Raw genomic sequence first — 12,252 nt, 5'->3', positions numbered from 1 at the left:
CGTCTAGGCGAAAAAGTCCATCATCCTCATAGATAACAACCACTAGAAACTGCTAAGAAATTACTGAAAAAAATTACTAAAAATAAAACAACACTAATCAGTTTTCAAAGTCAACCTCACTCTACCAGAGCTGTATTTTGGATGTATTGCTAGGATAGGAAGTAGCTATGTGATGCAGGTAACACACATGCTTCAGAAACCAACAGACACTTTCACAACACAGTGAGAGTAACCTGAAAGGACAGACAGCTGCTCTAAGTCTGAGGCCCTCTTCATCCTGGATGAGTTAGTCCATTAATGGCTGCTCACTATCAGGTCCCACACTTTCCATGTTTCCTGGATGTTAGTCACACATTTGATGACTTCTGACCAGAACAAATACAGGGGAAAACACAGTGTTGTAGGACTTTTCCTTAGTGCAGCTAAAGATGGGGTCCTTATCACATGGCCACAAAAATTTAGGCTCACAGATGATTTGAAGGGTGGGTAAGGCAGGGTTTTATCTGTCAAAAGGAAAAAAAAGGGGGGACAAGGACCCTCACCAAAGCCAGAGTTCTTGCTGGTATGCTTCCCGCCTCCTAGATTGAATCCCAGGTTCTACCCAGGAGGAGCCTGGCTCCTCCCCACGGCAAATGGAGTGAACTTCTGTGGCTCCACCCCAGTATGTACTCCTACCAGTGCACAGGCTGGTTGGAGTCTCTCTGGGGACCCCCTCCCACCTGGCTGTCTCATTCTTCCCTCTAAAAAAGTCCATCTAGCTTCCATTAGAATAAGGACAAGGTCTGATCTTAACTGCTTCCTGCTGAAAGGGACCCCCGTTTTGGAAAAATGGCAGTCAGAGCTCCTTCAGAAGCCAATCTAAACATTCCCAGCAGAAGGGGCCATCGTCAGGGACTCCAGTTGCATGACCGTTTGGAGTCTGATGGCCTGAAGGCAAGCAGAGACAAACCATGTTTTTAGAAAACATGTATCAAAATGAAACAAGGGGAGTGTTAAGGACAGCTAAAAAATCCTGAGGCCTTTTACCAGTTTGCACAGGGAGAGGGAGGCCAAAAGCTTGACTGGGAAGAAATACTTTACCCTTTTGCCAACATGTTGGGCTTCTGGGTTCCCTTCCCCTGAGTCCAATCCTGAGCCAACCAGTTAAAGGTTCAGGAAATTAACTCTTTCCAGTTTGAAGGATGTATCCAAGGGGAGTGTCCCACAGTATGGAGACACAATTACCTATCTGTGAACAGAGAACAGAGGAGGAGAAAGGGAAAAAGGTGTTTTTCAAAGGAGTTCCAGGAGTTCAGGATACATTCGAAAGGGGTACAGACTGCAGATCAATGGCTAATCATCTAGAAAGAGGGGAGCAGGCGTCCTTGGTTCCCTTTTTTTCCTAGCAGATACCCAGTGTACATGAGGGAGAGAGGGAAGAGTGTTCTCTTTCCCTCTTCCATCTTTGCCTCCCAGAGTCCTGGGAACCTTGGCAGGTGCTGCATGGGTGCCAAGGTGGCTTGCACCCATGAAGCAAGGGCGCCTACTGGATAGGAATCATCTACTCTTACCCACGTACACCCTGATGTCAGAAACCTTGGATTCCTTAGACCTCATTTATGCCATGGATGCTAACATGGCCTTTGAAGCTTGGCTTAATTGGCAGGAATCAGCCACGCTCACCTGTGCTGTGCCTTTTAAATTCCATTATCATCTGCCTCTGGATTCCTCAGATCCAGTTTTCCTTCCTAGGGCTTTGACCCGAAGCTTGGAATTGGGTTTGGGACAAAAATGTGTCTCAGCGGGGACTGCATGAACTCCTTATTATAAGCCGAATGCTAAGGTGAAGCTGTGGAACTGAGTCCTCCTCCGAGGGAGAGAAATGGATGTCCTGTGATACCCAGACAACTGGTAGTTGCAGTTATGCCTGTAGGGTTTGGGTGCATGGTGCTTGCTTTTGTTAGCTCCCCTGGTCTTACTTTCCCAAAAGGCGACCTCTGAGAGATGGGCATCCTATTTATTCCATCCTCTGGCAGGATTTGCAGGATACCTCCTCAGAACTAGGATATTGATCCAGAGTTTTGCATTATCTGTCCCTTTTGTTCTTTCTGAGCTGCAGCCAGAGATTGCTGGTTGGTTTACAGGAAAAAACAGATTTAGTCTAAAGTGTAGGTGAACACCTAAAAACAACTGACTTTAGGATTTAATGACATATACGTTTTAAAACATAATTTCTCTATCTTCAGTCCTCACTTTTTGTTAAAAAAAACAAATCATAGGACTCAGTGGTTTGCAAAATAGACTTCAGTCTTATATTTGGCCTGATTATCTGCATAAAGTATAGCAAGAATAAGTATTTCTACATAGGCCTTTTGGATTGGTTTTGACAGAACTCTGTTCTACAAGGAATCTTAGATAAGACCTTTTAAAGCTGAGCCCAGCCATGGGTTTATATCCTCAAATACCAGCGAGTTGGGTGATCCTCTCCTCTTACAGTCCCAAGATAAACTTGGAGCTCCTGGAGCTGTTAGAAAGTGACATTCTTTACTGACCACAGGTCAGGAATCCTGTACAGGGACTGCGCAGGCCAGGGTATGAGGCCAGTTTCCCCAATCGGCTCTTATTGGCTTTGCAAGTCGAAATTGACTCCTTAAAGTGAAGCATACCCTTCCAGTCAAAGCCTTGGTAAAATTATCAGTTTTTCCAATTGCATCCTGTTGCAAAAGAAAAATGGATTCTTATTGCACTGATGCAAACAACTATATTGCCATACGTTAACAATATTCACAGAGTTTCCAAATTCTACAGGAACCAGATACAGAGAAACAAACATGCTCCAAATTTTGCTCACCAGAGTATACCTTGCTTAATTATTAAATGCTGTAAATAGTTCAAAGTAAGTTTCTTTGACTCTGAAAAGCAAAACAAGGATCAACAATATTCCAAGCAAAAGTCAAAAAGGTTGCTTCAGCTTTCTGAGTTCAGTCCATTTAGTTCTTGTTTTGCTTCAGTTCATGAACACTTCAGCAGTTTTTGAGTCCTGTACATTTTTCTTTATTCCAATGTCACAATCTCCAAAGTTATCAGACAGAAGCCTGTATTTGAGAGCACCTGTCAAAGTCCTATAGCTTATTATAAGCCATCTTTTGAAAAGGATTAAAACAAGACAACAATTGTCTGTGAATAGCAAAATGTCCAGGATAATTACAGTCAGAAACGTAACTGACAAAGAAGTTTGGTTATCTCTGTGGTTTACAATAACATAACAACCTTAATTATGATTGACAGTATATACTTAGACATTATAATTTTAGAAATCCCATATACACTTGGAACATACATTAGCATTACTCATAAAAATATAACCTAAAGAAGACTGAACATCATTTTGGCAATCCCACGTACCTAACTAAACATGTCAAATAATCCTGTTGACCTCTTTTCTGGATGTTTCAGGGGCACTCTGAAGTATCCGAAAAGCCAAGTGTCAGGAAAGACAATTCTGAAATTGAAGTTTGATTTTGGAAAGGTTGTTAAATATGTTTAAAGTACTTGATGTTATGAAATAGAATTCCAGATTACCATGTTATTTATGTTGCCAAAATGATGACTCAGAAATTTTAAAGCAAAAACCTTTTAAAATCCTTTACAAATTTTGCCAAAGAGCAAATTAGCACCTTAAGAAAACCTTGTTGTGTTTTTATTTCAATGTTTTTATTTCAATGATCAATTTACAGAAAAACCTATGAGGTAGGAATATAATGTAATACCTTTCTGGAATTTAGCCAATTTGTTCACATAGAGAACCTCTTCTGCAAGATTAATTTCCATAGCATTTCCTCCACTTGTTTGAACCTTCAGCTTTATCTTACCTAATTTAAAACAATCCTTTAACCCTAGGCAAACATTTACATTTCCAAGCTTTCTTATAACCTTTTACTAAAAAATACATTTTACTATTCTCACACATCTTCCATGTACATCTATTTTTCAGTAGTTTCAGTTACATGTTAAAATGGTAACTCCTAGCCATTTTTAACTCTAATGTAAAACTTTTGTTTTAATTGTGCGCTAAGTGCCGCCAAGGTTTCCTTCTTAATTCAGGGTGTGGTTAGTTCCAAACATCTCCAGGCCCTACCAATTGTGAAGCAGGCAAGACAGACAGTTCTCAAAACAAAAAAAGTAGTTTATAACCTTAAAACATCTAGCAAATCTTGCATCTGACCCGCATAATTTAGTTCGCCTATTTACATTTTAATAACACCTGCATTTTACCAATAATCTTAAAGGCTATTTTTATTTCTCAAACATTAAAAACATGTGAACTTAAAGGTACCACAGCTTTTATCTTCCCTATAAAAAATATTTGATTCAAGCACTTGTCTTTCTTTAGGCCAAATTAGACCTCTTTTTACAGATATCTCACACACACACACACACATACACACACACCTACACAGACAGGCAGGAGAAAACCCAGCCCCTGGGTGGGGTTAAGAGACAGGGCTAGGAAAACATGCAGATATCAAAAAAGAAAGGAACTCATTCCCTAAGGCAGGGTTGCTAAACAAAGCCATGCCCCCCCAGGATGTAAAACAAGAGAAGACGACTGAGGGTTGCAAGGAAGTTTGCTACAAACCATAAAGGCAAGCAAAGTACAGCAGACTGTCTACAATTTAACACATCCTTTTTCACAATTAAAGCTTTACAGATAATATAAACAGGGATCCTTATTTCTAGCCTAGTAAAACATCTTCTAAAGGTAGCAGGGCGGACCTCTAAAAGCTAACTGCTCATAGGGTGGAGAAGAGGAAAAAAAAAAGCTTAAAAATGCCGGGAAGAACCTCTTATTCTTATGCAACCGGTTCCTCCACCAGGAGAAAAGCTTAATTACTGTCCAACAGAGTTAAACCCCTTGGTTTGGGAAGAAGGCTCCAGCAGCGCGTGACATGGACTGCCAGTCAGCCACCCAGGGAGCCTTGAGCCATGCGTCCCGGCCCTGGCAGGCAGGAGAGGGTGGTGGGGAGCCACTGCTAGCTGGTCCATCCCCCTCCAAAAAGGAAAAGGCCATGAAGACCAAGACCAACCTTTCCAATGCCTGGGAGAAACAGGAGTGGAGGCATGGTTTCCTGCAAGCTCAGAAATCCGAGGATGAAAATGCTTAGATGCACAACAGTGAGAGGTTTTGAGCATCAACGTTGCACACCAAACATGTTGCAGGACTTTTCCTTAGTTCACCTAAAGATGGGGTCCTTATCACACGGCCACAAAAATTTAGGCTCACAGACGATTTGAAGGGTGAGGCAGGGTTTTATTGAGTAAAAAGGAAAAAAGGGGAAACAGGGACCCTCCACAGAGCCAGGGTCCCTGCTAGTGTACTGCCTGCCTCACAGATTGAATCCAAGATTCCATTCAGGAAGAGGAGGGGCCAGGCTCCTCCCCAATGCAAGCGGAGTGAACTTCTGTGGCTCCACCCCAGTGCACATTCCTCCCAGTGTGTAGGCTGGTTGGAGTTTCTCTGGGGAACCTCTCCCACCTGGATGTCTCAATAGAACTGAGCCTCAAACACTAACCCGTCATCTACAACACATTTATTTGTACAATCCAGAAACTAGCAGGACCAAAATTAGCAACAATGCTGAGACATTTACTGGCAGCTTTTCCTTCTACCCAAAGGTCAAAGTACTTGAGACATTGCCTGTGTGTCTAAGGAGGCATCACACAAGGAAAGCCCCTCCCCCTACTTCCTTCATCTGAGAAAAGAAACCTGTTTACATGCACAGTGCTTAGTGGGTGGGACTCTCCAAAGCAGCGGAAATTCAGATTTAACCTAATGTATATAGGTCTGCGTCATGATGGCGAATTGAAGGTGTCATGATTTAGCTGGTTTCTCTGGAACATTCCTCTCAGGAGCCCACACTTGTCACACTTCATGCCCCGAAGGGATCAGGTGCTCTGGGATGTCTACCTGGAATACATCTTTGCCTCCTTTCCTAGGTATGGGCTCCAGTAACCACCTGGGGTTTGAAATCACAGTCAGGTACTTCTGCTTCAGGTTGGTCAGTACAGCTTGATTCTCTAGTTCCACAACCTCATCGGGAGTTAAGTCTTCGGGGCATTGCAAAGTTTCCCCAATGTCAATGAGTCCTGTACACAAAGAGAGATACATATGAATGCCTTTCACTTCCATAGCCCAAGGCCTGCCCATGTGACAACACGGTTACTCAAAGTCACAATCAGAGAGTAAGGTGGCATCAGCAAAATGACAAAAAGGGAGTCAAGTCCTTCTTCCACTGCTTTGATAACGAGCCAAACCCGATTCAGGAAATGCTGGGAGAGGCGGGGGAGGGCTCCAGAAAGGCAGAAGAGAGGGCCTTGTCCTCGATGAAGCCACACAAGTAAGAGGCAGGTCCAAGCCAGACTTCCGAGGGCAGCGGTTGCAGATTGGAAGGGCACCAGCCACTGCCTGGGAAGCTACAGGTGATGCCTAAGCAGGTCACCAGGGGACAGATGCTGTCGTCAGGCCTCAGTCACCTAGAGGTTAGGGGACTTGCCCAGGGTGCCGTGAGTGGTGGGGCTGGGGCAGGCTCGTGAAGCCAGGCAGGCAGCCCAACTCTAGAGGCCACCTGACCCATTCGGCGGGCTGGGCTGCTTTCATGGTCTCTGCCACACATGTGCACTCACACATGTATGCACACACACATACACTCACAAACACCATAAGCACCACGTGTACATGGACCTGATCTGGCTTCTCACTGAGATCAGAAACAGGAACTGAGGCTCAGAGTGGAGAAATGATTTACCAGAGCTCACGGAAGCTAGGCCTGCCAACCCCCAGCCCAGGGCCCTTGCTGTCCCTTTGAAGGTGTGCTGCCAAAGGAAACTGTGGTATACATGCCAATCAGTTCAGACAACAACAAAAGTCCCCAAACTCCCAAGCAAGATCTTGGGTGGCAACTCTAGGCGTTGTCTGCACATTTGGCACATCGTCACTTACCCGCTATCACTCCTCGACCAAACTTCTCCCCTTTCCTGAGCAAAGCCTGAATCTGGGCAGGAGTCATCCCCAGCCTCTCCACCAGCAGCTCCTGCCAGGTGTCGTCATCCCAGTCCCTGTGAGCAATGTGGACGGCGATGGTACGGTTCCGCTGGCTGCTCAGCAGGGGACGCCAGCGCGTCTCCACAGTCTTGACTCCATTTAAGACAAGGCCAGCATAAGGCTGCCGGAAGGAGAGGCAGCCAAACTTCATCTTCGCAAGCGCCCCGGGCCTCCTGTGGCCTGCAGAAGCACAGAAGCGTGTCACATGCCAGCCCTCCAAGCTCACGGGCAGTGGTCTGATCATACCCCTGTGTCTCTCAGGTGGCCTAAATCCCACTGACCCTGATGGTCTGCTGCTTCCGCCTGTCACTGATGTCCCGCGCCACAGCAGGCCCAAGGGAAGGGGCTGGGATTCGGCTGACTCAGGCTCATCCCACAGAGTCTTTGGGGCGGTCTGGAGTAGGGCGGAGACAGCTAGAGGAAGGCACAGGCAGGATAGCATGTGGTTAATGCTATGACAAAGGTCACCGAGCCCTAGGGCAACACAGAGGACAGAGGGCCCCCTCGGCCTAGCCAGAGTGGAGAGTCAGGGCTGGTGTTAGCTGTCTTCCAGCACAGAGGGACAGTCCCAGGCTCTGCTTCTCTTCCTTTCCCCCTGCTGTGCTCTGCCAATACTCTCAGTGCCCTGGCCCTGCCGCCACCAAGGCACTGACCTTCCCAGCTCCTACTCCAGGGCTGCTGAGCCCACATCGTTGATATCCAATCTCAGCTCTGCTCTCAGGATGCACTGTGACCTCAGATGGCCCTCAGTCATCTATCTCCTCTCCACCCCTCTGGGTACCACCTTCCTCAAGCCCCTTCCCCCACCACTGCTCTCCACTGTCAGCAGATGCCCCTGTCCCAGTCTGAGCGGAGAAAAGAAGAATGATAATCAGAACAACTGGCACCCCCACACACATGCTTTCCACGTGCCAGCCACTGGGATGGCATGATCCTTGGATCATCAGATTGAATCTTCAAGTGACCCAGCAGGGTCACTGGTACTGGGAGGCCTACTCTATGGCTGAGGAGAATGAGGCACCAGCCCAGCCCACGGTCACACGGGCTCTGACTTCCCACAACTCTTGCCTGGCCTCCTGCATGTGTGGCTTGGGAGAGGGTCCCCTCCTCCTGCATGGAGGACAGCCCTGTGCCTCGGCAGGAGCCCTGGGCTTGAAGCCAGAACTTCAGCCCAGTCATAGACTCTTGAGATGCCTCAGTTTCCACATGGCTGTGAGGATGGGAGATAAGGCACCAAGAGCACCCAGCCCAGTACTTGGCACCTAAGAGAACCCTCACAAATAGTGGCTCCCCTCACCGTCGTCATCATCATCAGGCCTGTGGCTCCGTCCCATGGCCCTGAACTCCACCCTTGAGCTGCCCCCCTCCATTCTGGTTACTATGTCTCTGTCCTTCCTTTCGGGACATAAACTCGACATCTAATACATTCTATGATTTTAAGAAAATACACCCACCCTCATGAGACAAAGCCCTGACAGGACCAAAGCTGCCTGGTATTCACTCCTTTCCCAATCCGCAGTGCAGCCTTCTGAGTGCCAGATCTCCTGCTCTTCTCCCACCTCTGGGGTGAGCTGCCCCAGCCAAGCCGGTTGCCTGCTGTGCTCTAGACCCTGCTCCTCTGGCTCACTCCGGGCCCTGGGTGCCACCGGCCACCATCTATGCTCGCTCAGCATCCCTACTCTGAGCACATGCACGCCTCCTGCTCTGCCTCCCTTCTCTTAAACCCTGAACAGCCGAGACCTCAGAAAAGCTGTCTACATGCACAGTCTCTACTTCCTCTCTGAACCTTCTGCCCCCACCCCCACCTTTCTCTCTTTATTCTCCACCCCCCCACCCACTCCACTAACTGACCTATCCCCACAAGCACCCATGGCCGGCCTCATGCCAGTCCTATCTTCATCTTATTCCATGCTCAGCAGCCCCAGCAGGGCTGAGCACACTCCTTCCCTCCTTCCGGGACCCCCACATTGCTCACCAGCCTGCTCTGAATCCCGTGGTGCAGGGCCACGCCCCTTCAGACTCAGCCTTAGGTGGACAGGCCTGTACATACTCAGGACCCCAACCACCACCACCAAGTCCACCTCCCTTCCACTGTGAGTGGCATCAGCAGCTACGCAGTGTTCCTGCCCCAGACCTAGCTGCTCTCTGCCCTCCCTCTCTGCGGCCCACATCCCGTGGCACTGTGTCCAAAACCGACACTGAATCTGATCTCTTTCCATAATCTCTACGGCCACAATTCCAATCCAATCCCCTAAAATCCCCTGCCTTCTGAAGAAGTCTCCAGATAGCACCCCCACTCCTGTCTCAGCCCTTGTCCTCTGCACTCTTGTGACCACACTGCCATCAGAATGATCTTGGTACAGGGACAATGAGATTATGTCACTCCTCTACTGAAAGCTTTCAAGGGCTCCCTGCCCCAACTAGAACAGAATCCATACTTCCTCTCAGGGCACTCAAGGTCCCTCCTGATCTGCCTTCCCACCCCAGCCATGTCCTCTCCTCTCCCCTTCATTCACCACCCTAGAGCCACAGGGGCCTTCCATCCCCTGAGGGAACATGCCAAGCTTGTTTCTACCTCAGGTCCTTTGTCAGTTCTGATGGGTTGCATTGTGTCCTCTTAATGCGTATGTTGAAGTCCTAAACCCCAGCACCTCAAAATGTGGCCTTATATATAAAGACAGAGTCATTATAGAGGCAATCAAGTGAGACTGAAGCCATTAGGGTGGACCCACATCCAAATGTAGTTGGCGTCCTTATGAAAAAGGGGATTTCAGAGACAGTCATGCACACAGGGAGAACACCATGAGAAGATGAAGGCAGAGATAAGGGAAATGCTTCTACAAGCCAATGAGTGCCAAAGATTGCCGGCTAGCCGCCTGCAGCTAAGAGATACGGACAGACCAGATTGTCTTTCACAGCCCACAGAACAAACAAATCTGGCCAACACTTTGATTTCAGACTTCCATCCTCTAGAACAATGATTGTCTGTTGTTTAAGCCGGCCCCTTTATGGTCCTTTGCTTCAGCCATCTTGGCAAACTGCTGTTCCCAACACATCTCCACAGGATAGGGCATGAGTTTTCCATTTGACAGCACATCAAGTCCATTCTTTCCACCTGACAATCTTCATCTACCTTGTTTTTCACTGCCTGTGTGTATCCCATTGTTGGCCGTCTCATAATTTGCCTGACCATTCCTCCACTGACGGAGACTTACAAGCTGTTCCCCACTTTTGCCACTAGAAATGACATTACCTCTAACACTTGCTGTGTGAAGACATGCTGAAGGGAATGCCTCGGCCGCCTGGCATGCCCATCTTAGATGCTGATATCTGCCAGCAAATGACTTTCCACAAAGACTCACCTGTGTATCCTCCACCAACCCATCCATGGTGCCATTTCCTCATACACTTGTGGCCCCTGAGCATCATTATTCTCCTGATGGGTGACAAAACATCACCAGGTCCCTAAGTTCTGGATTACTTCTGACAGGCTGAATGTCCCCCACAAGGCCTGGCCACTTCCATCGGGATACATGGCTACAGTAAATGCCTCTTTTCTGCCGCCCAGTTTCTTAGCCAACCCTTTTCTCATCATCACCACAAAATCGGAACAAATGCAAACTGTGTGTGTGTGGAATCCCCAGTAGGAACTGATGTAACTGAAAAGGCAAGAAGGAGGAGTCCCCTCCTACCTGGTGCTGCAGAGAGTACCTGCTTTGCAGCCAAAGGAGAAAACACTCTTCACTTAGCTTCTTTACCTGCACAACAAGGAAGATAAAGAGGAAAGGTCATTAAGTGCAAGACAGCAAAGCTGGTTAATGGCCCTAGGAAGGTCTTCTACTCAGCAGGCATTGGAAACCAAGAAGAGCTGAGAGAGCTGGTCCTAAGAGTAACACACATGTGCATCTCACTCACGATTTGGTTCTGCTAATCACAGCAGTGGGACCCTCCGCATCTGTCTGGGTCACAGGGTGCACCAGCCCGCAGGGGAGAAAATCATTTCAGCAAGTTGAGTCACATTCCTACAGCTGAGCACGCTCCATCCGAGGGGAGAAAAATGCCACTTCCCCTCCCATTGTCATCGGGCGAGGCTTTGGGGGGCCTAAATCCCATTGTCCACTGTTTAATTCTGGGTAGGTCATGCTGAGCACGGGGCCACAGGCCGCAGAGCTGTGCATTGCCCGGCCTCGGTTCCAGGCGAACTTACAGCACAGGGGCCAAGCGGGAGGCAGGGAAGTCCGGGCCGAGGTGGGGTCGCTGTGTGTGGAGCAGCACTTGCAGACGCTCTTCGCAGGTACACGCGCTTAGAAGGAGGAGGGCCGAGACGCTGGCGAGAGCAGGGGACACGAAAGGGTGCCTTGGGCGCGCCCCGCACGGGTTCCCTGCCCCAAACCCAGGGGAAACCCCAGCCCTCAGGCACCGCCCGCAAGAGGGCTGAGCACACAGGCTCCGGCACCACGGGACCTGGTACCTTTCAGCGGCGGCTGGTCTCACGGCCTCCGGACCCTGAGAGTCGTGGGCGTACAGGGTCGACTCCGGCTTTTGACCACAGGGAAGAACAGTCCTCCGCCTCCTCACGACCCAGCGAGGCCACCGGAGCCAGCGAGGAGACGTGGCCGCGGTGAGAAGAGAGAGCAGCCGGCTCGCGTCAGGGCTGCAAGGTAGCTGCCGCTAACTCCGGGAAACCGGGCGCCAGTGACAGGTGCTAACGGTCCATAACTCTTCCGCTTTCAATCAGCTCCCGTAATCCTTTCCGCAAAGAACGTACGTGTGCACGTAATCACGCAAGTACGTACACCACGCACGTACGCAGGAGGCACGTACTCACCACGCCTATAGACCGCCAAGTCGTTAGGAATCCACGTATCACGAAGCCACGCGCTGACGTCATCACGCACGTACGCACGCACTGGCCGCCAGGAGACGCTGTTCAGTTTACCGGATCGTGACGCGCGCCAGCCAACCAGGCCAAGGCCAGGGGAGCTCGAAACCGGCAGCCTGGACCAAGAACCGGAAGGAGGAAAAGGAACCCGAGGGAGGAAGAGGAAGAGGAGGGGCAGGACCAGGCCACCAGGCAGGAGTTTTAAGCCCAGAGCTGCGAGACCAGCAGGGAGGAGCTGGGAGAAACCATTGGGCAGGGGCTGGGGCGCGGGGCTGAGACGAGGAAGGCG

The 12,252-nt window shown here is 49.1% G+C and overlaps 1 protein-coding gene across 8 annotated transcripts; it reads right to left on the bottom strand.

Annotated features, from left to right (window-relative positions):
- Positions 1 to 2,720: 2,720 nt before the first annotated feature.
- On the bottom strand, positions 2,721 to 12,252 carry EOLA2 (endothelium and lymphocyte associated ASCH domain 2). 8 transcript variants are annotated; one of them, XM_037989256.2, is made up of 6 exons: positions 11,553 to 12,251; positions 10,997 to 11,408; positions 10,774 to 10,839; positions 7,363 to 7,495; positions 6,980 to 7,261; positions 2,721 to 6,126 (listed from the first exon to the last, which is right to left on the bottom strand). In XM_037989256.2, the coding sequence occupies exons 5-6, from the start codon at positions 7,230 to 7,232 to the stop codon at positions 5,903 to 5,905; spliced, it is 477 nt and encodes a 158-aa protein (XP_037845184.1). In that variant the 5' UTR covers positions 7,233 to 7,261; positions 7,363 to 7,495; positions 10,774 to 10,839; positions 10,997 to 11,408; positions 11,553 to 12,251; the 3' UTR covers positions 2,721 to 5,902. The 8 variants fall into 8 exon arrangements, with proteins under 8 accessions (XP_037845184.1, XP_037845185.1, XP_007991142.1 ...); XM_037989257.2 differs by having other exon boundaries at positions 10,793 to 10,839; XM_007992951.3 differs by having other exon boundaries at positions 11,289 to 11,408.

The sequence above is a fragment of the Chlorocebus sabaeus genome, chromosome X (assembly GCF_047675955.1).
Source record: "Chlorocebus sabaeus isolate Y175 chromosome X, mChlSab1.0.hap1, whole genome shotgun sequence".
Classification (NCBI taxonomy): domain Eukaryota; kingdom Metazoa; phylum Chordata; class Mammalia; order Primates; family Cercopithecidae; genus Chlorocebus; species Chlorocebus sabaeus.
This window is presented reverse-complemented; position numbering and strand designations above follow the sequence as displayed.